This window comes from Clinocottus analis, unplaced genomic scaffold (assembly GCF_023055335.1).
Source record: "Clinocottus analis isolate CAN_PGR_092001 unplaced genomic scaffold, fCliAna1.0.p SCAF_23, whole genome shotgun sequence".
Classification (NCBI taxonomy): domain Eukaryota; kingdom Metazoa; phylum Chordata; class Actinopteri; order Perciformes; family Cottidae; genus Clinocottus; species Clinocottus analis.
Window position 1 is genome coordinate 6,410,716 of NW_027175965.1, and position 16,414 is coordinate 6,427,129.

The following is a 16,414-nucleotide window of genomic DNA, read 5'->3' on the forward strand; positions in this document are numbered from 1 at the left end:
CTAATGTTGCATTTATAGTAAATGGACATTTTGAACTTTTCAAAGGAGCAACTATTAAAAATAAACGAGGAAAGTCACACGTCTTATAATCTTCCCTTTAACTAAAAAAAGTCTTAAACTATCTGCTAAAGCTACAGTTACAACTCATTTAATAAAACTATTTCACCCAACACAATGCCGCGATGGCTTGAGTAAAGCTAAACATCGTCTTCCCGAGGTGTTTTTGAATGCCTCCTGTCTCGAGCTTTACACGTCATTGTCCAGTGCCCAATGAAAACGCGTTACGAAGTCTTGGCGGTGACGTACCCGGAAATGTATATTGATTCCAAAAGCAGGCTGATTTCTTTAGCTTTTATTTCTCCTCTTTAAGACAATTTTACCGGTCGAAGTAATGCAAACGTGGAGTCTCGTGTCAATTTGTGTGTTGCTCGGTGTTGTTGTGAGATGGGGCGTTTCCCTAAATTCATATTCAGGTAGGAAGAGTGTGCAGTTTAACGTCAACACACTGCACCATTCAGAGAGTCACAGCGGTCCTCTTTGCCACACCACTGTTTATTTCAGTGTTGCTCATTTAATTTGTTATAGAATATTGACAGAACTAACAGCGGAATGATTTTTCTCCAGGGTCGGGGAAACCTCCCATGTTTGGTGACTATGAAGCTCAAAGGCACTGGCAAGAAGTGACGTACAACCTTCCTCTCCAGGAATGGTCAGTCCGACATTTGTTTACTCAGTGGAGCAAGTTTGAGAAAGCATTACAGTACTGTTATGTAAAGTACAAGCAGTTTCAAGCTTACACTTTGTTACTTTTTGGGTGACGTTATGGATCTTTTTGAGTCCCATCATTACAATTATTTCCAGTTACTGTCAACGCCCAAAAAGGGCTCGTATACTCTTTTCAAGTGCCCGAAAGAGGCTTTTATAAGTATGCACCTTGAAAACATAAACGGGATCGATGGGAAATTCAAGATGTCTACATTACATTAATAGCTGTACCCTCCATTTGTCCTCCCTCCTATTTGTCTGACACTTCCACAATTTCAGATATAGATTAAAAAAAATGTTTTATACTCATCCAGGTATGTCAACACTACAGAGAATGACTTGAACTACTGGGGTCTTGACTACCCACCTCTGACTGCCTACCACAGCCTGATCTGTGCCTACGTGTAAGTCCTTTTTGTTTATAATACAGTTTATAATACAGGACATCTCTGCTGCACTATGTCAGGAGTTTCCATATGATGTCAGTTTCTTCTGTATTCTATTCTACTGTCTATACAAAAGTTTGCGTGTCATTTTAGTCATTCTTTAGGATGCTGTAATTTCTATATTATATGGATTTTTTTTTTTTACTATATATTACTGCAGAGCCAAGTCGATAAACTCTGAATGGGTGGAGCTTCACAAATCCAGAGGTTATGAAAGTCCAACGCACAAGTTATTCATGAGAGCTACAGGTACATTAACCATAAGAAAATGCATTGAAAAGCTTCCATGATCTACCTCATTTTAAATGGAAAAAGAAAAATGCAAACTTTATGTAAAATTGTCTAACATCTTAAACATGAGGGATGCGGCACATGTACGGATTTTGAAATGGAAAATGTGTGGTAACCCTGTTAATTACAAATTAGATATACTATAATACGTGTTGTTCTATTTCAGTCCTGGTGGCAGATTTGATAGTATTCATCCCTGCTGTGGTTGTATACTGTTTTTGTCTGACTGATGGCTCCTCTAAAAAGAAGGTAACACACTTGCTTAACATGGCATGACATATAATTGTTTTTTCAGCTAAGAACCCAATAGAGCCACATTTTCCTTTTAGTGTGGAGACCCCACCCTGATTTAAACTGATTACAGTGCTGGTCATATAAATTAAGTCATAATTGCTAGAAAATATAATGCCATTACATTTTCCAGGAAGTTATGGATGTATGAATACATTTACAGTCCAATCAATTAACAGGGATATTTGTCATATTTTGATTATGTTGTCAAACAGTTATTACAAGATCGTAGCTACAACAGACATGTGCCAGTTTTTTCTGTAAACAGGCAGCACTAGAACAGGCTATCCCAGCATGCATTGCCTTTTGCTCAGTGTACAGTGTGACAGGTACTTTATACATTGATTAAAGAAAACTTTAAATTCAAGCTTACTTTATTTGGAGATTTTTAACGCAATAAAGTCTGCATATGTTATCAGATAATTCAAATTTGTCAAACAACATTTAATGCCTCATTGAATAATATTAACTGGACTGTAGTTAGATTTGAGTTATGTTTACCTTCTAACAACCAATGCATGCTCCTTTTCTCCAGGTGTCCACTGTGTTCTGCTTCCTTCTTTACCCTGGCCTAATTCTCATTGACTACGGACATTTCCAGTATCCTTTACATACAGGAGAATTTATTCTATTTATTCACTGTATTATGGGATATCATTTTATTGTTACTTACTTGGATCACTTCCTTTTCAAAGTTGCAACATTTGGCTTTGAAGTGCCAATTCTAATAGAGTAGAAGGAGGAGTTTATCAAGTTAATAATAAATATAATATATTTGTTCATTGTTTATGCTGTATTGATTGACAATGGGGGTTTTTAAGGATTCAAAATATTTGAGGTAACTTGAAAACTGGTATTTTATTATTTTAGATGTATACCACCAAATGAAGGTCTTTTGAATTGCCAATTTAAAGCTAATGTTTTGACATTTTGCCCCACAACTACATTAGTTAATATTGCTTCCCATTGATATAATATTATATAATTTCCATTTTATATCTTATATGATATGAGCTGATTTTCTTCATAGAATCACTCCTTTACTAGAGATCACATTAAAAGAAGCATGAACTTACATTGGATACATTTTATTTAATTCACGCAAAAAACTTAAAAAACCTAAACTTAAAAAACTAAATTTTAAAAAACTTACACTTTAAAAACTTACACTTTAAAAACTTAAAAAACTTAAATTTAAAAAAACTTTCTAGGCAGCCCCAGTGCTACGATTGACCTACATTTATGAAACTTGGTAGGCCTATGTAATACATGTGAACTGAAAATAGTGTCCTGTCATTCTGTCAAGTCATGATAGAGTTATAAAACAATTAGAAAAATACACAATTAAATACAACAATATAAGAATTGATGAGTAAACTGAGCATCTAAACTAAACTGGCCCTGGATCAGCTGCTGTTTTCTAAGATGCTTGTCCCATACCAGCACACTGGGCTGTTTACCTCCACTTGTCTTGACCTGGAGACCCGCTTACCGGAAACATTGACCTTAACCGAATCAGGTACAATGGAGTGAGTCTGGGCCTTACCCTGTGGGGGGTTCTGGCTTTGGGTCTGGGCTGGGATGCTTTGGGCTCTGTGGCCTTTTGTCTGGCTCTCAATTACAAACAGATGGAGCTGTACCATGCTCTGCCCTTCTTCTGCTACCTGCTGGGGAAGAGTGTCAAACTGGGACTGATGGGACGAGGGTGAGTTGTTTTGTTTGTCTTGTGTTTTTTCATTCACTGCTATCACTTGAAGTGGCCAAAACTGCATGTTTCAACTATTTATCTTTTTTACTTTTAAGTTTTTTGTGGTCTCTCCACCAACTGGTTTTTGCACACTCTTGATAATGATTATCATGAAATCAGCATGTCAATTTTTCATTTTTTTATGTTAGCTGCTCCTCAGTCTTTCCACGAACTGTCGTAACTGCAGAAGTCAAAGAGTCAAATTTTAAACCACAGTTCACAGACAATTAAGTGTGACCAAAGAATAAATCATGCGAAGTGCAAAACAGCAAAGTTGAATCATCATTTTCATCTGCTGCCTTCCTGAAAGAAAAGAAATTAGAATACAGTCAAACATCAAAGTACAATACACTCAATTTAGTTACGTTCATAACTTATGTCTCAATAAAGCCGCCACTGGGATAGATGATTATACTCAGGGTTATCTTTGTCGAAGGCATAATTGTTAAACCATGTCATTGTTTTCATTATATTGTTTTGTCACTCTGCAAGTGTAGGGTGGGTGCTCAAAGCAGATACGTAATGTCAGTCTATAAGCGAGCCGTGTCCTCAGGAGAGCCACAGAATGACTGAGGTAATCAGATTGGAGGCTGTTACTAGTGTGTCCAGTGTCTGTTTGTCTAGTAACAATGTACCAAGGGCATTTAGTAGCAAATGGAGAGCTGGATTAGAAGGGCTGGGGAGATATGTCCAGATGACACTCTCGCCATGCCCAAACTCCTCAGCTATGCTGCATGTGCAACTTAACCAGCAGCTTCACAGTTACAGCTGACAAGATAGTCTGACCCACACTGAAGATTTCCAGCTGATGCATGGCTTTCACTGCATTCCTCAACACAAGGGTCAAATCCCAAATTTAGGACTTGCAGACAGAATGTACACATTATTAGAGTAAACGAAGATAAAGCTAATGTCAATGTCTGTATTTTCATTTTATTACATTGACCTATTTTGTCATTATTGATGGTATATACGTACCTCCTGCACTTTATAACCCTCTTCATGTAGGCTTATTTTGTTGGTGAGAATTGCTTCAACAGTGTTGGTGACCTTTGCCCTCTGCTGGCTGCCCTTCCTGTCTGGCCCCGGTCACGCCATGCAGGTGGTCAGGCGGATCTTTCCCGTGGCCCGCGGCCTGTTTGAGGTACAGTAGTCTTTCTTGATTGAAAAGTCAGCCTTAGAGCCACATCTGAGAAGCTCGATCTTGCCTTTTAGACTCTTAGTCTTATCAAAAAAGCATTTGTAGTCTTGTCATGCAAGCGTCTAAGATTAACTACTCACAATCCCAAAGTGTAATTTAAAGAAACAGGAGGAATAAGGTAGCATCTGCTGATGTATCAGTATAGATCAATATATATGCTTCCTGATGTAACACCAGCATGGCCTGGGGGGTAGAGGATTCATACGGGTCACATGCAAGTTTCCTATGTCTTGTGACCATATCTCACAATTTTGGGTCCTTAAATCAATCAGTTTGTGATTAATTAGCTCCTTTTTTATATCAGTATATTGTGTAAGTAGCAGTGTGAATTAGATACTTGTGAGGTGGTATCTATAATATCTGTTGAATGGTGATGTTGTTTCAAGCCGTAACGCAGTGAGGGATCATTCTGAATTGTGATCCTGTTGAAGAGAGACCGGCTGTTTGATATTACGCAACATCTTGGTAATGGCTTGGAAGTTTTCTAGGAAGTGACATTTCTCGAAGAAGTTAAAGCCCTTTTTCAATTTGAACAATTTACAGCGCGAGGCTTTGACCAGTGATTGAAAGTCAAACCCGACCAATGTGGCACTCGTCACGCCGTACACACTGCTCCATAATACTCTCAGCGTGGTGAACTCCCTCCACCCTGCACTGCTTAGCCGGTGGGAAATAGATACCCAGCAGGATCAAAGAAAACAGTGGAATAAAATGGTGAAAGGTCAGGAGATCAGTTTCACTCTATCTCTGGGAGGAGGTGTTGGGGTTCAGGATGTACAGCAGTAGGATATAGATAAATCTAAATAATTTATGGCCTGGGTGTTTTCAGCACTTCATAGCAGAGCCATGTTCTAGCCTTATGGACTGAAGAGTGGGGCAAATGCTACTACATTTAAAAGCGGATCAGAGCACATCCGACAACTGTTGCCTAATGCCAAATATCTTTGGAAAGCATTTAAGTATGACATACTGTTTCATCGCACGCACCCATACATTTGTATACTGCCGTTGGTCATTCACTGCCTCTTAGAGTAAAGGAATGTGATGTTCATTAAAAAAAAGAAAGAGATTCATGAACAGTGAGAAGATTCAACTGGCCGTGTGAAGAGCTGTCACGGCAGGAGCAGTGGTCAAGTAACGGTGTGTATTTCGGTGCTTGCATGTGTGACTGACAGCTCGGGGGCCAAAGTTTACGGCTCTCATTTCTGAAACCCCGTATCCCTCCTCTTGTCCTGGTCCCCGAGGTGGCACCCACCACAAGGTGTCACGGATGTGAGAAGTAATTGAAAATTCTACCAGGGGAGCAGGTGGCAGCATGCGCCGTGGCATTATTTGTTCAACGAGATGATACAAACATAATACACAGGGTGTGAGAGACACCATACTCCGCTGTGACGACAGCACGAGAGGCTGCCGGGTCGAGTTGTCCCGGACTGATTGTGATATTGTGCATGCGAGCAGAAGCTTTGGACAAGGGGTGAGGTGGGGTGGTGGGAAAGAAGTGGGCCCGCTGACTAGCGGTCGCGGTAGCTTCAGGGCAGGAGCAGTTGTAAGTTTACCCACTGAGCTGCATTCTGGCGTCTCACGTTGCTGCCTGCTCACAAAAATGGCACCAAATGCTTCTCCCTGTGAAATTCCAGGCTAGCTTATAGGTGAAGGAGCCGCACTGCTCGCGCCCCCCTCCTCCGCTTCCCCCTCACCCCCCACGGACCGTTCATGTGTTGCCCTCCGGCGGCGTTCAGGAACATTCCCGCGACAGTTATTTGGAGCAGGAAGGCAAAGAGGAAAAGGGACCGGGATGGGGCTGAGACAACACAACTCTGGACGGCCCGGTGCTGCTGACCAGGCTGCCTTAAGATCCACACAGCTGTGCTGTGAGCAGCTGTAGCAGGGAAGAGGGAAGAGGCCAGGAATAGTTTTTGTAGACAGGGCCACACACTCAAACCATTCACAGTGGAATCATAAAGCTAATCTACGCACGCTGTCGCTGCGACGCGTGATATCATGATGCACAGTGGCGGCTCGGGCCTCGATATCATCTGATCCCTGCACAACTGCTTAAGCACTTAAAGCAACTGAATCTCACAGCAACGCCCTCCTCATCTCTTATAAATCATAAGTACGTTGAAGCCTGGTATTAAGGCTGTAACATGTCTTCCATATTATTCACATTTGATTTACAGGTTATTTAAAAAATAAACAACTTAGTCGAGCAGAAAAAGCCAAACAATCCTTGTATTCAGTTTTCACAAATGTGATGTTTTTCTCATTTTCATTGTTGTGTATATATTTGTAAATTTAATAAGTAGGTTTGGACTGTTGGTCTGACAAAACAAGTCATTTAGATTATTTGAGAATGAAAATTGTTAGGTGTAGTCCTTGTTTTCAGCAAATTGCTGTAGTCGAATAGTTCAAAAAATAAATAAAACCTAATTAATTACATTTCATAGAGAATTGTCTAACATGTCGACATTATATATGTCCCAGTAGTACTCAGTGGTTGGTTTCTATCTCCTGGTTATGCAGAAACTCCTCTGGGTTTGACATTTGACCTTGGGTCAACAAATTTGCAAATACGTGCCATGCTTTTGTCTGACGGGAGTAAATTTATGACGGAGGGTTACGTACAAATGTCCCTCTGGAATGCTCCGGGGAATGTTTTTTTTTTTTTTATTGCACTTTCAATGAGGAAATAATTATGCTTAGCAATGCCACGTATGTGCTTTCTCTTCACGTGGCACTCTGAGTATTTCTTTTTTTATAGACAGGCAAGAAGATGTCTTGAATTTTATAATGTTTTTGAGTGACATCATGTCTCATTTTGCTGCGTGTGTGTGTGAACAGGATAAGGTGGCCAACACATGGTGCAGCTTGAACATCCTGATAAAGATCAGATCCATTCTGTCCAGTGACTCCCAGCTCTACCTCAGGTACTCCCTCTATCGATTTAACAAGGTTTCACATTTTCCTCCATCTTTTCCTTCTCTCTTTTCATTTAGCATTTAGTATCTATTTTTCCTCCGGCTCGTTCTTTTGCTCAATTTATTTTTCTCGGAAAGCAATGCTCGCCCAAGGGAATGAAAAACTGTGATCCAGCTGGGTGGAAATTATATCATCCCTTAACAAAGCATCGTGAGAAGGGACTTCTGATCATGGAGTCATAGCTGTCTTTGGAAATGTGGCGAAATGAGGAGGTGGAAACATGTTTTATAAACAGAGTGAGAAGCAGAGTGAATCAATCTGATTTCCTTTCAAGAATGTTGTGGATTATGTGCTTTATTAAACGATAAAGTGGGTGAAAGACAAATTAATCATGCTATCAGGGGAGACACTCATGACATTCAACTAGGTTTTCTCTGCCAACTACTCTTACAGCATCCCATAAAGGGTTTGGATAAGTTATTTTGACTAAAAGCTGAGCGCCTGTCCGTTAATGATGCGAAAACAGTTGTGTCATGGTGGAGCCTGCTTAAATAACCCAGCACGCTAAATTTAGGAGTCGTATGTTTGCAGCATTGACACGTTTCTGCCAGACTGCTAAGTCTGGGGATCAACTTGGACTTCTTTGACTGTAGCGCATTCAAACAAATGAAAAACACTCTTGTCTTTTTGGCACGGGGAGCGGATCGGCTAAATGCTCTGGTGTGGGCATACTGTGTACATAGAATGAATCAGCTGTGAAAAGGGATCCATGTCCTTCCGGACCGCAAAACCCTGCTCTAAACATAACACACACTCACACGCACATAATACACTCGCTGTCATATCCACTAAATACCCACTTACTGGTCCTTTCCTGCTATCGAGATACCACCATCACTATCTCTGTCTAGCTACAACGTTTTATTGTGTCTGTCTTTTTGTGCCGTTGTACAAACACATTGTTGCCCTCCCGCCTTGAACTAACTCACCTCTCAGCACATTCACATTCACACTGACACATAGTCACTCTCTTCCGGTGCCTTCACCCTGAGCAGGTGACAATTGAAGGGTTAAACTAATGCCTTTAACCCTTAGAAGGGGCCAGTATTTGGTCTTTTCCCACGTAGCAGAGGTCTTAGTTTGCAGAGCAGGGGGTGTCTGAAAATAACAAAACAACTAAGTTAGATTTTGGTTTAACTTTTTTCTTTTGTTTTGCCTTTTAGATAGATAGAGAGATACTTTATTGATCCCCAAAGGGAAATTTGTCATCAAGATCACCTTATAAAAGGCCATTGACACAACATAACATTGCTTTTCAAAGTAAAGTGTGAACTTCTTTTTAGTTCATCCTACTTTCCACATGATGTCACCTCAACACAACATGAAGGTGTTCGATATGTTTAAAACTGCATTTAATGCATATTTGATTTTGATACTGGTCTAGTGCTGTATAGTTGTTTTTTTCATGCTGCATCTCTCACGTACAATTTTTATGCATTTAAGTGTGCTCATGTGAGATAATCTTAATGAATTAATTGTCATTGTTTTTCAGTTTGGTCTGCACTCTCCTGGCAGTCCTACCATCCTGCATCAGACTTTTGACAAAGCCCAGCTTCTGGCAGTTCAAACTGGCCTTGGTTAGTAGCATCTAACTGATGTCAGAGCAATAACAAGCTGAAAGTACGGACCCTCCCTTTTCAGAGAGACAAGGCCGTTTTCACCAATCACTCTGTAATTGAATTACTTTAATCTGCATTCTGCATTTCACTATATAAAATAAGTACAATGTGAGCATTATTGATGCATTCATTCATACATTATGTTTCCTTTTAATGCCTTTTCATAAAAAGTATGTTGACCAGTATTATTGTTCACAAGTAGTTATTCTCCCTTTTAGGTAAATTCATCCCTGGCCTTTTTCCTCTTCTCCTATCAAGTTCATGAGAAGTCCATCCTCTTGGCTGCCTTGTAAGTACAGAGGTAACACTTCTTGAGTTTTTGTCCCACTGGGTGACCCTTCAACATGTGATGGTAACAAACATTGTTACTTTTTATATCTTGTAGCGTTACCTCAAATATTCATGAGTACAGATTAGATTTCTGCTCACAATGGAGCCATTTGCCCGTTCAGCCACTTCAGATCACAGTTTATGTCCTGCAGATTGTTAATGAGTTGAATATGTGCACACTCTGTAAAAGTGACATCATCCTCCTCTCTCTGCAGATGAACAATCTATTTAGGTACAGACTTGCTAACTGAGGGCTTATTCACCTCTGTCATCATACTCTGTGCCACACAGACACAAAAGCACCCCTGCCAGCTTCTATTGTCATGATATGGCTAAATGCAGGACTTGCAAATGTCAGCATGAAATAAAGCCTAAAATTCATTACCATTCACCTCCACATATATATAGATATAGCTGTGTAGGTACAAAGTGAAGCCTGGCAAAGATCTGACAGCGGGGGAATGGTTCCTAGATCTGGGCTCATCTATTAATCTAGATTAGGGTAGATTGTTGCTTTATTAACTATTGACTTATATCTCCCACCTGTCCGCCTGAATCAATCAGTAATGCATGTCGAGGGATTAGGAAAGAATGGCAGGCAGCAGCTCTGGGCATTGTTTGCGCAGGATCAATTATTGGGCTGTAACAGGATCGCCAAAGAGCACTGGCTGTAATTATGGGCTCGGGGACCAGTGGAAAGTGCCCCCCTCGGAGCCGTGTACAGCTAGCGCTGGCTAGCAATGACGCAGGCAACCAGGTTTTACTAACAGGCCTGCAATAAACAAAAAAAAAGTATACACATGCCATGAAGTCATCATTTAGCTTCTTGGAAAAACCTTTTTCACGTCTTCAAAGATGAATTTGAAGATGTTCAAATAATAGTTGTTTTTGTATGTATTCATGCCAGGGCAGTTACAGCCAAAGGCACATAAGGATGTCCTTTTTTGATGTAATATTGTTAGAGAACACTTGACTGCCTTGTGAGAGACTGTCAATAATTGATTGATGTGAGTGTCCTATCGAATCAGTTTCTGTAATATTTCACACGCATGATATCCGTTCACATCCAGCTGCGACCTAACATGACCTCACTCTCTGTCCTAATGCAAAAAATGATATTCAATGGTGCTCACAGCAGAGTGTGTTTAACAGTGAGTATATTCAACTTTGATGTTTTCAAGGCCTGTCTGCCTCCTGCTGAATGACCTCCCCCTGATGGCTGTTTGGTTCCTGCAGGCCTCTACGTTCAGGTGAGAGTGTGGGGAAGGAAGCCCACTGTAACTAAACACAGGGGGAAAATGGGCCTTGTTCTTTATATTGGAAGTATACTGTACATTAATATAATTTACTGTAGCTTTTCATTGTGAATAAGTTAAATGGTTTTGAGGTTTGGGAAAACATTTTTGTGCTGTTGTCACAAATTTGGTATTTATTTTGAGTTAGAGCCATTACTGGTGATGTTTTATGTAATTGTTAGGTTTTTTATGACTTAATCTTCAATCAAGAAGTCATAGCGAGCAGCTAGTTAGCTTAGCATTAAGACGAAGAATCGTGAAACCACTATCTGCCTTCAATTATCAGTTATTAACAAATGATATCCCATCGTTTAATCATTAAACATTTCAGTTATCTTTGGCTATTTGGTGAACATAAAACATTCAGAAACATTAAAGCTAATCAAAAAAAAGGCAGGGCTTCCTTGTAGTTAAAGCACACGATCATGTAACTGGAAAAATGAAATCACACAATTTCCAATTTACAACCCAAAAGTTTTCGAAGCCTTACTTGGTCTGTTATGACAAGATGACTTTGAAGTCTGATGTTGGGGAAACAAGTTTAAATTGGCGTGTGCCACACAACTGCAACTCTCTTCATTTTTCACCACAGTTCACTATCAAACAAGACTATCTAAAAAGATGAAAGGGTCTTCGATGTGGGTTGAGTCGAGGACCATGAATGGAAAAGACGAGTAGTGCTGCAAATGCTCGGTCTGACTTTCACCAGCTGTTGTTAAATTCTTCCGGCAGCACTAATTGTTGTGCGTGTGGTTTAGTATAAGGATATCTGGGGATTACGCGGCATAGTCTGCATGCCTGCTGTCTAAGTGTGCGTTGTGTAGGGACAGGAGGTCATTCTGTAGCTGCTTTTCAGTACAGTCTGACGTGGACTTTCACATTATCTGCATCCTCTACAGACTCCACTTTGCACAATTGGCTGAATAGATGCTCAACCATAGCAATTTTAAGAGGACAGAATGCAGCCAGTCTGTTTTAAATTGACAAAGTATGTATTTCCAAATTGTTAAACATTTATCTGCTGAATGGAGTTTTTTTTCTTCTTCCTTTTGGTTTGGAGTAAAAAATCCGAATGAGTGGTTGCTTTGTGAGTGGATGGGTTTTAACAAGCTTGGGTGATGTGCGATTTACTATGAGTCAACTGTTGTTCTTGTCCATGCCCCTCTGCTAAACTAAGATAAGCTTGGCATGAATGTCACAGCCATCTCTCCCCAGGGGACTGACTGCTTGTGCAGGCCTGCTGGTTAGAAGCTCTGTGGCTTACTGTTGCTCTTTTCCCAACAAACATTACACTAAACATAAGAACGTACTGCTGGACATGTATAAACTATAAAAAAAAAACACATTCCCTGCTGAAGAATAATGTGCAAAAAAATCACAAAACCCAACAGTGCTATCTTTTTATCATTTAAGTACTTCTATACCAATTTTTTTTATCCCTTCTGTATATTGTTATGCCATCTTTATATTTAAATATTCTTTTTACTGCAAATTTTTAATTTTCTTTTATTAGCGTTCTACTGTTTTTTTTGTATTACTTGTGTTTAAAAAAAAATCTTATTTACTTGTGAGCAGTGCTCCTGGAATCCTGTAATTTCCCCACTGAGGGACTAATAAAGGATTATTTTGTCTTATCTTATCTTTTGGAGTCATTAACCATTGGTGTAGTTATGGTACATAACACCAAACATTGACATTACACACATTAAATGCGCTATTGTTCTCGTCCTTCTCCCTCTGTGCAGCATGCTGCCTCTGTTTCTGAAGGACGGTCTGCTGGTGCCTTATGTCGTGACCTCGCTGGCCTTCCTCTTCTTCAGCATCTATCTACTGTCTGCACTGGAGACCTGTTCGGAGGATGAGTTGAGACTGGGAGCCTACCACAAGCTGCTTTTCTGCCTGCCCAAACTGGACCTGGCCCGGATTGTGAGATGGAAGGTCAGTGGCGCTGTATACAAGACAACTGTGTTACAACCACCAGGCCAAATTTGGTTTAGTAAATACAGAGGTTAATGTTACATTTAACCATTTCAGTAGCTTTTTCAATTTCTACATTTAAACATATAGTTAGGGTTTGCTACTTACAAAAATATAATAATTTGTAATATACCTATATGGGACCTGCATATCTAAAGAACATTATTGATTAGTTTTTTCAGCTCCGTCCTGGTTTGATCTATAGATGCCCTTTGCCAAGCAAAACTTCAACTTTGTCTTTAATTTGGAGAAAAAAAATATATATATATATATTATGCATGCAGAGACATGCTAAGTACTACTGCTACTACTGCTAACTACATCTGACTCATAGACTAAAATCACAATTTTCTGAAGTCAAAACAATATTGTCCTATTGAGGGGCAAAGAGTACATTAACTAAGCGTACATGTGATTTCGTGGTTTATATTTGGTACATCTTGTAGGTCAAGCTGCAGAGATTGAGGTCTGCAATCCCAAAGATTTGTACAGGAGGCAGTAATTCATCTCATTGTGGTTGCAGCTCTAATTAGCTGCCAATAAAATAAAGGTCATGCAGATTACTTAATACCTATTAACACAGAAAGGGAGGGCAGTAGTGTAGGTTTTCATCTTTTCAACAACGTAAGCAGCACATAGGAGTCATTTTGAAGCTACTATGCACCAGATATCTCTTTGATTATAGCATCTTTAAAATTGTTCTAATGCCCTCAGGTTAAAAAAGGTTAGCAGGTCAGTTGACGTGAGTTTCCCAGTGTCTTTTTGACTTCACCACTAGGAGTCGCCAGAATCCCAAATCTTCTAACCCTTCACACGTAAGCTTTACGTTTAAAGCATTGGTTTCCTTTGGTTTCTGGCTCAGACTTAAAGGAAGCAGTGGAGATATTTCTGCTTGATTAAGTTAATAGTTCCTCCCTGCTCTTGTACATGGGTGGAGGAGGATGCACAGCTGATGCGTTTGTAATAAGACGAGGGGCTGATTTTAGGATCCCAGGTGGCCTGTACTCTGAAAGAGGCACAAGACCTAAATTGCGATCGTGTGAGAAGATATACCCAACTGTATAAATAAATATCATGTGCCGCTGTAAGTTGTGTAAGCTGTCCAGGGATGAAAGCCGCTGCCAGGCGAAGAATTATTTATCACTTATTTAAGTTTCCACAGCGTCTGAAGTGGCTGCACTGCCAGCCCCTTAGCGACAGGGGCTCCGGTAGGGTGTCAGAGATTAAGAGAACGTGTCTTTTTATAGCGCGCGTCATTAACACAGGTTTGCCTAGATATATTTATTTACACAAGCAGCGTAAATAGCGAGCCCCGATGTTGGCGATAAGGTTTCATGGGTTTTGGGGGCGGGGGGCAGGGCGGGCGTGGGCCCCGAGGTGTTTCCTGCATCTTACTCGCCGACTTATCTCTGGCTCATAAAGCCCAAATAGACACATGAATGAACTAACTCACACCAGCAGTTATGTTTGCAACTCAAAGTAGTTTTGTAGGTTCAATTTTAAATCTGCTATTCTGCAGTGTGATACTTTACAGCAACTCTCAAATGTCCAATTTGCTTCAAGTCATCCAGTGATAAATATGCAATGTCATTTGAGAGCTCTGTGAAATTAATTAATTCACTGGTTTGATATTATAGTTACACTTAAAATTGAGGGGAAAGCTAACAGTTTGTCTTGGCCTCAGGTGACAAGACCTTTCATTGTTTTTATGAGGAGCCATTTCTGGTTTGGAATATAAATTTAGTCGTCACAAAATGAGAGATTCTGCAAAGAGTTGTCCACGTTAAAGGGAAATCTTCGCAATTTACAGAGTCTGCAGTATCCTACGTTTATTCCCTAGAAAATGTCAAACTTAAGGAAAGCTGGATCCTTTGTTTTACATCATGCAACTTGTATTAGACCCTCCTTGCATTCCACCTCTTTGAAAAAATCCACACAGGTCAACATATTTTTGTCAAGCTAATGTTTAGTCTCTCTCAAAAGTAGCACCTGACCACAGCTAGTTCCCCTCAGTGCGTGTTGGTAAAGTCTGTTTGTGTTTCTTTATGAACTTACTCGACCTGTTCGTGCGTCCGTGTGACCGCTCTGTCCCTCTGTGTTGCAGTTCTACATCAGCGTCGCAGTCATGGCTGCTGTGAGCGTTGCGACTGTCGCTCTGGTTCCTCCACCACATCTCCCGGACTTGTTCCCCGTGTTGGTTTCATCTACTGCTTTCGTGCACTTCTTGGGAACATTTATATATTTTAATATTGTCCAGTTCAGTGAGCCATCAAGCAGAAAGAGCCAGAAAAAGACCAACTGATGGGGCCGAAGGCAGTGATACACCCAGCACTTTTTTTTTTATAGCTCCTATTGCTTCAGGGAAGCCAGTGTTACACCGTGGGTTACGTCTGCTCTTCATGTACATAAAGGCGTTCACTCGTATTCAAATGAAGGAATTGCCAATAATACTTATTGTACAGAAAGGCAACTCCGAAGACATAAAAAAAAGGTACAGATTGAGATAATTCTCCGGTATGGACCAAATAAATAAATGAAATCAGTCGTTTCTTTTACCAAAAATCATAAATTTGGTTGGACCACTGATATTTAACTCTTCAAACCACACTATTGCTGGATAATCAAACCAGTACACATAGACAAGCAGTGTGCAGCCTTCACATATGACCTCGGGTAGCTCTGTGTCTGTATGCTAAAGCTACAGGGGGTTGGCTACAATAATAAGAACACCTGTTGAAAGGTTTAGTTATGGTTAAGAGACCACAGAGAGAGGTGTTGATTTCATTGTGTGGTTCTTTTAAATCCAGAGTTGTGCTAGACTTAATGATATTCTAGGGTGTTCCTGTTATTTTGTCCACCCTCAGTACCTACTCTTGGTGTTGTGTGATTACATCGCATACCGGATGGCACTGGTCCCAGGTCTAGTGGTGGCTCTCAATCATGATTCATGTGAACATTTTTTTTTTTTACAGTTTTCTACTGTATTTTATTTTTTTTATTCAAGTTCTTTTGTACAATCCTCGTTTTTGTGAAAATAAATAAAATTCCTCAATGACTTTAAAGTGAACACCAGTTTTATTGCCACATTGTTAAAATGATTTAATTTTGAGCAGCTTCATATAAACTGTCTACATTTACCAAGTAGTCCGCTAAATCACCCCTAACAGTCTGGCATAGACAGAGCCAATAATTGGACAGAAATTATATCTTTCTAAGCTTTTACTCAACATCATTAAATATTCATTACAAGTCCTAGATACTACAAGGGCCCTGCGCAAAAGACCTGTTCATTTAAAACAAAACCAGCGACAGGACAGGCATTAAAAAGAGATGATGGAAGGTGACATATCTGAACATAATGCTATAAAGTTGAAATACCACAGAAAAAAAAGGCACAAGCAATTTCTTTCTCCAATCTCTGAGCGAGTTAATGACAGGCATAAAAAAATCCATTACAACTATAAATGTTA

The 16,414-nt window shown here is 40.0% G+C and overlaps 1 protein-coding gene across 1 annotated transcript; it reads left to right on the forward strand.

The window, feature by feature from the left end:
• Positions 1 to 320: 320 nt before the first annotated feature.
• On the forward strand, positions 321 to 15,988 carry alg6 (ALG6 alpha-1,3-glucosyltransferase). Its single transcript, XM_068589480.1, has 14 exons — positions 321 to 473; positions 625 to 709; positions 1,080 to 1,169; positions 1,372 to 1,460; positions 1,669 to 1,751; positions 2,329 to 2,393; positions 3,313 to 3,498; positions 4,549 to 4,684; positions 7,586 to 7,671; positions 9,216 to 9,300; positions 9,561 to 9,631; positions 10,854 to 10,922; positions 12,713 to 12,905; positions 15,049 to 15,988. The coding sequence occupies exons 1-14, from the start codon at positions 392 to 394 to the stop codon at positions 15,244 to 15,246; spliced, it is 1,518 nt and encodes a 505-aa protein (XP_068445581.1). The 5' UTR covers positions 321 to 391; the 3' UTR covers positions 15,247 to 15,988.
• The last annotated feature ends 426 nt before the right edge of the window (positions 15,989 to 16,414 follow it).

What these genes read in the sequence shown, in the direction of transcription:
- alg6 (XM_068589480.1), top strand. Translation starts at nt 392, where the DNA reads ATGCAAACGTGGAGTCTCGTGTCAATTTGTGTGTTGCTCGGTGTTGTT. An exon ending in TTCCCTAAATTCATATTCAG is followed by an intron (nt 474 to 624) that starts GTAGGAAGAGTG and finishes ATTTTTCTCCAG; the next exon opens with GGTCGGGGAAACCTCCCATG. An exon ending in CTGCAGGCCTCTACGTTCAG is followed by an intron (nt 10,923 to 12,712) that starts GTGAGAGTGTGG and finishes CCCTCTGTGCAG; the next exon opens with CATGCTGCCTCTGTTTCTGA.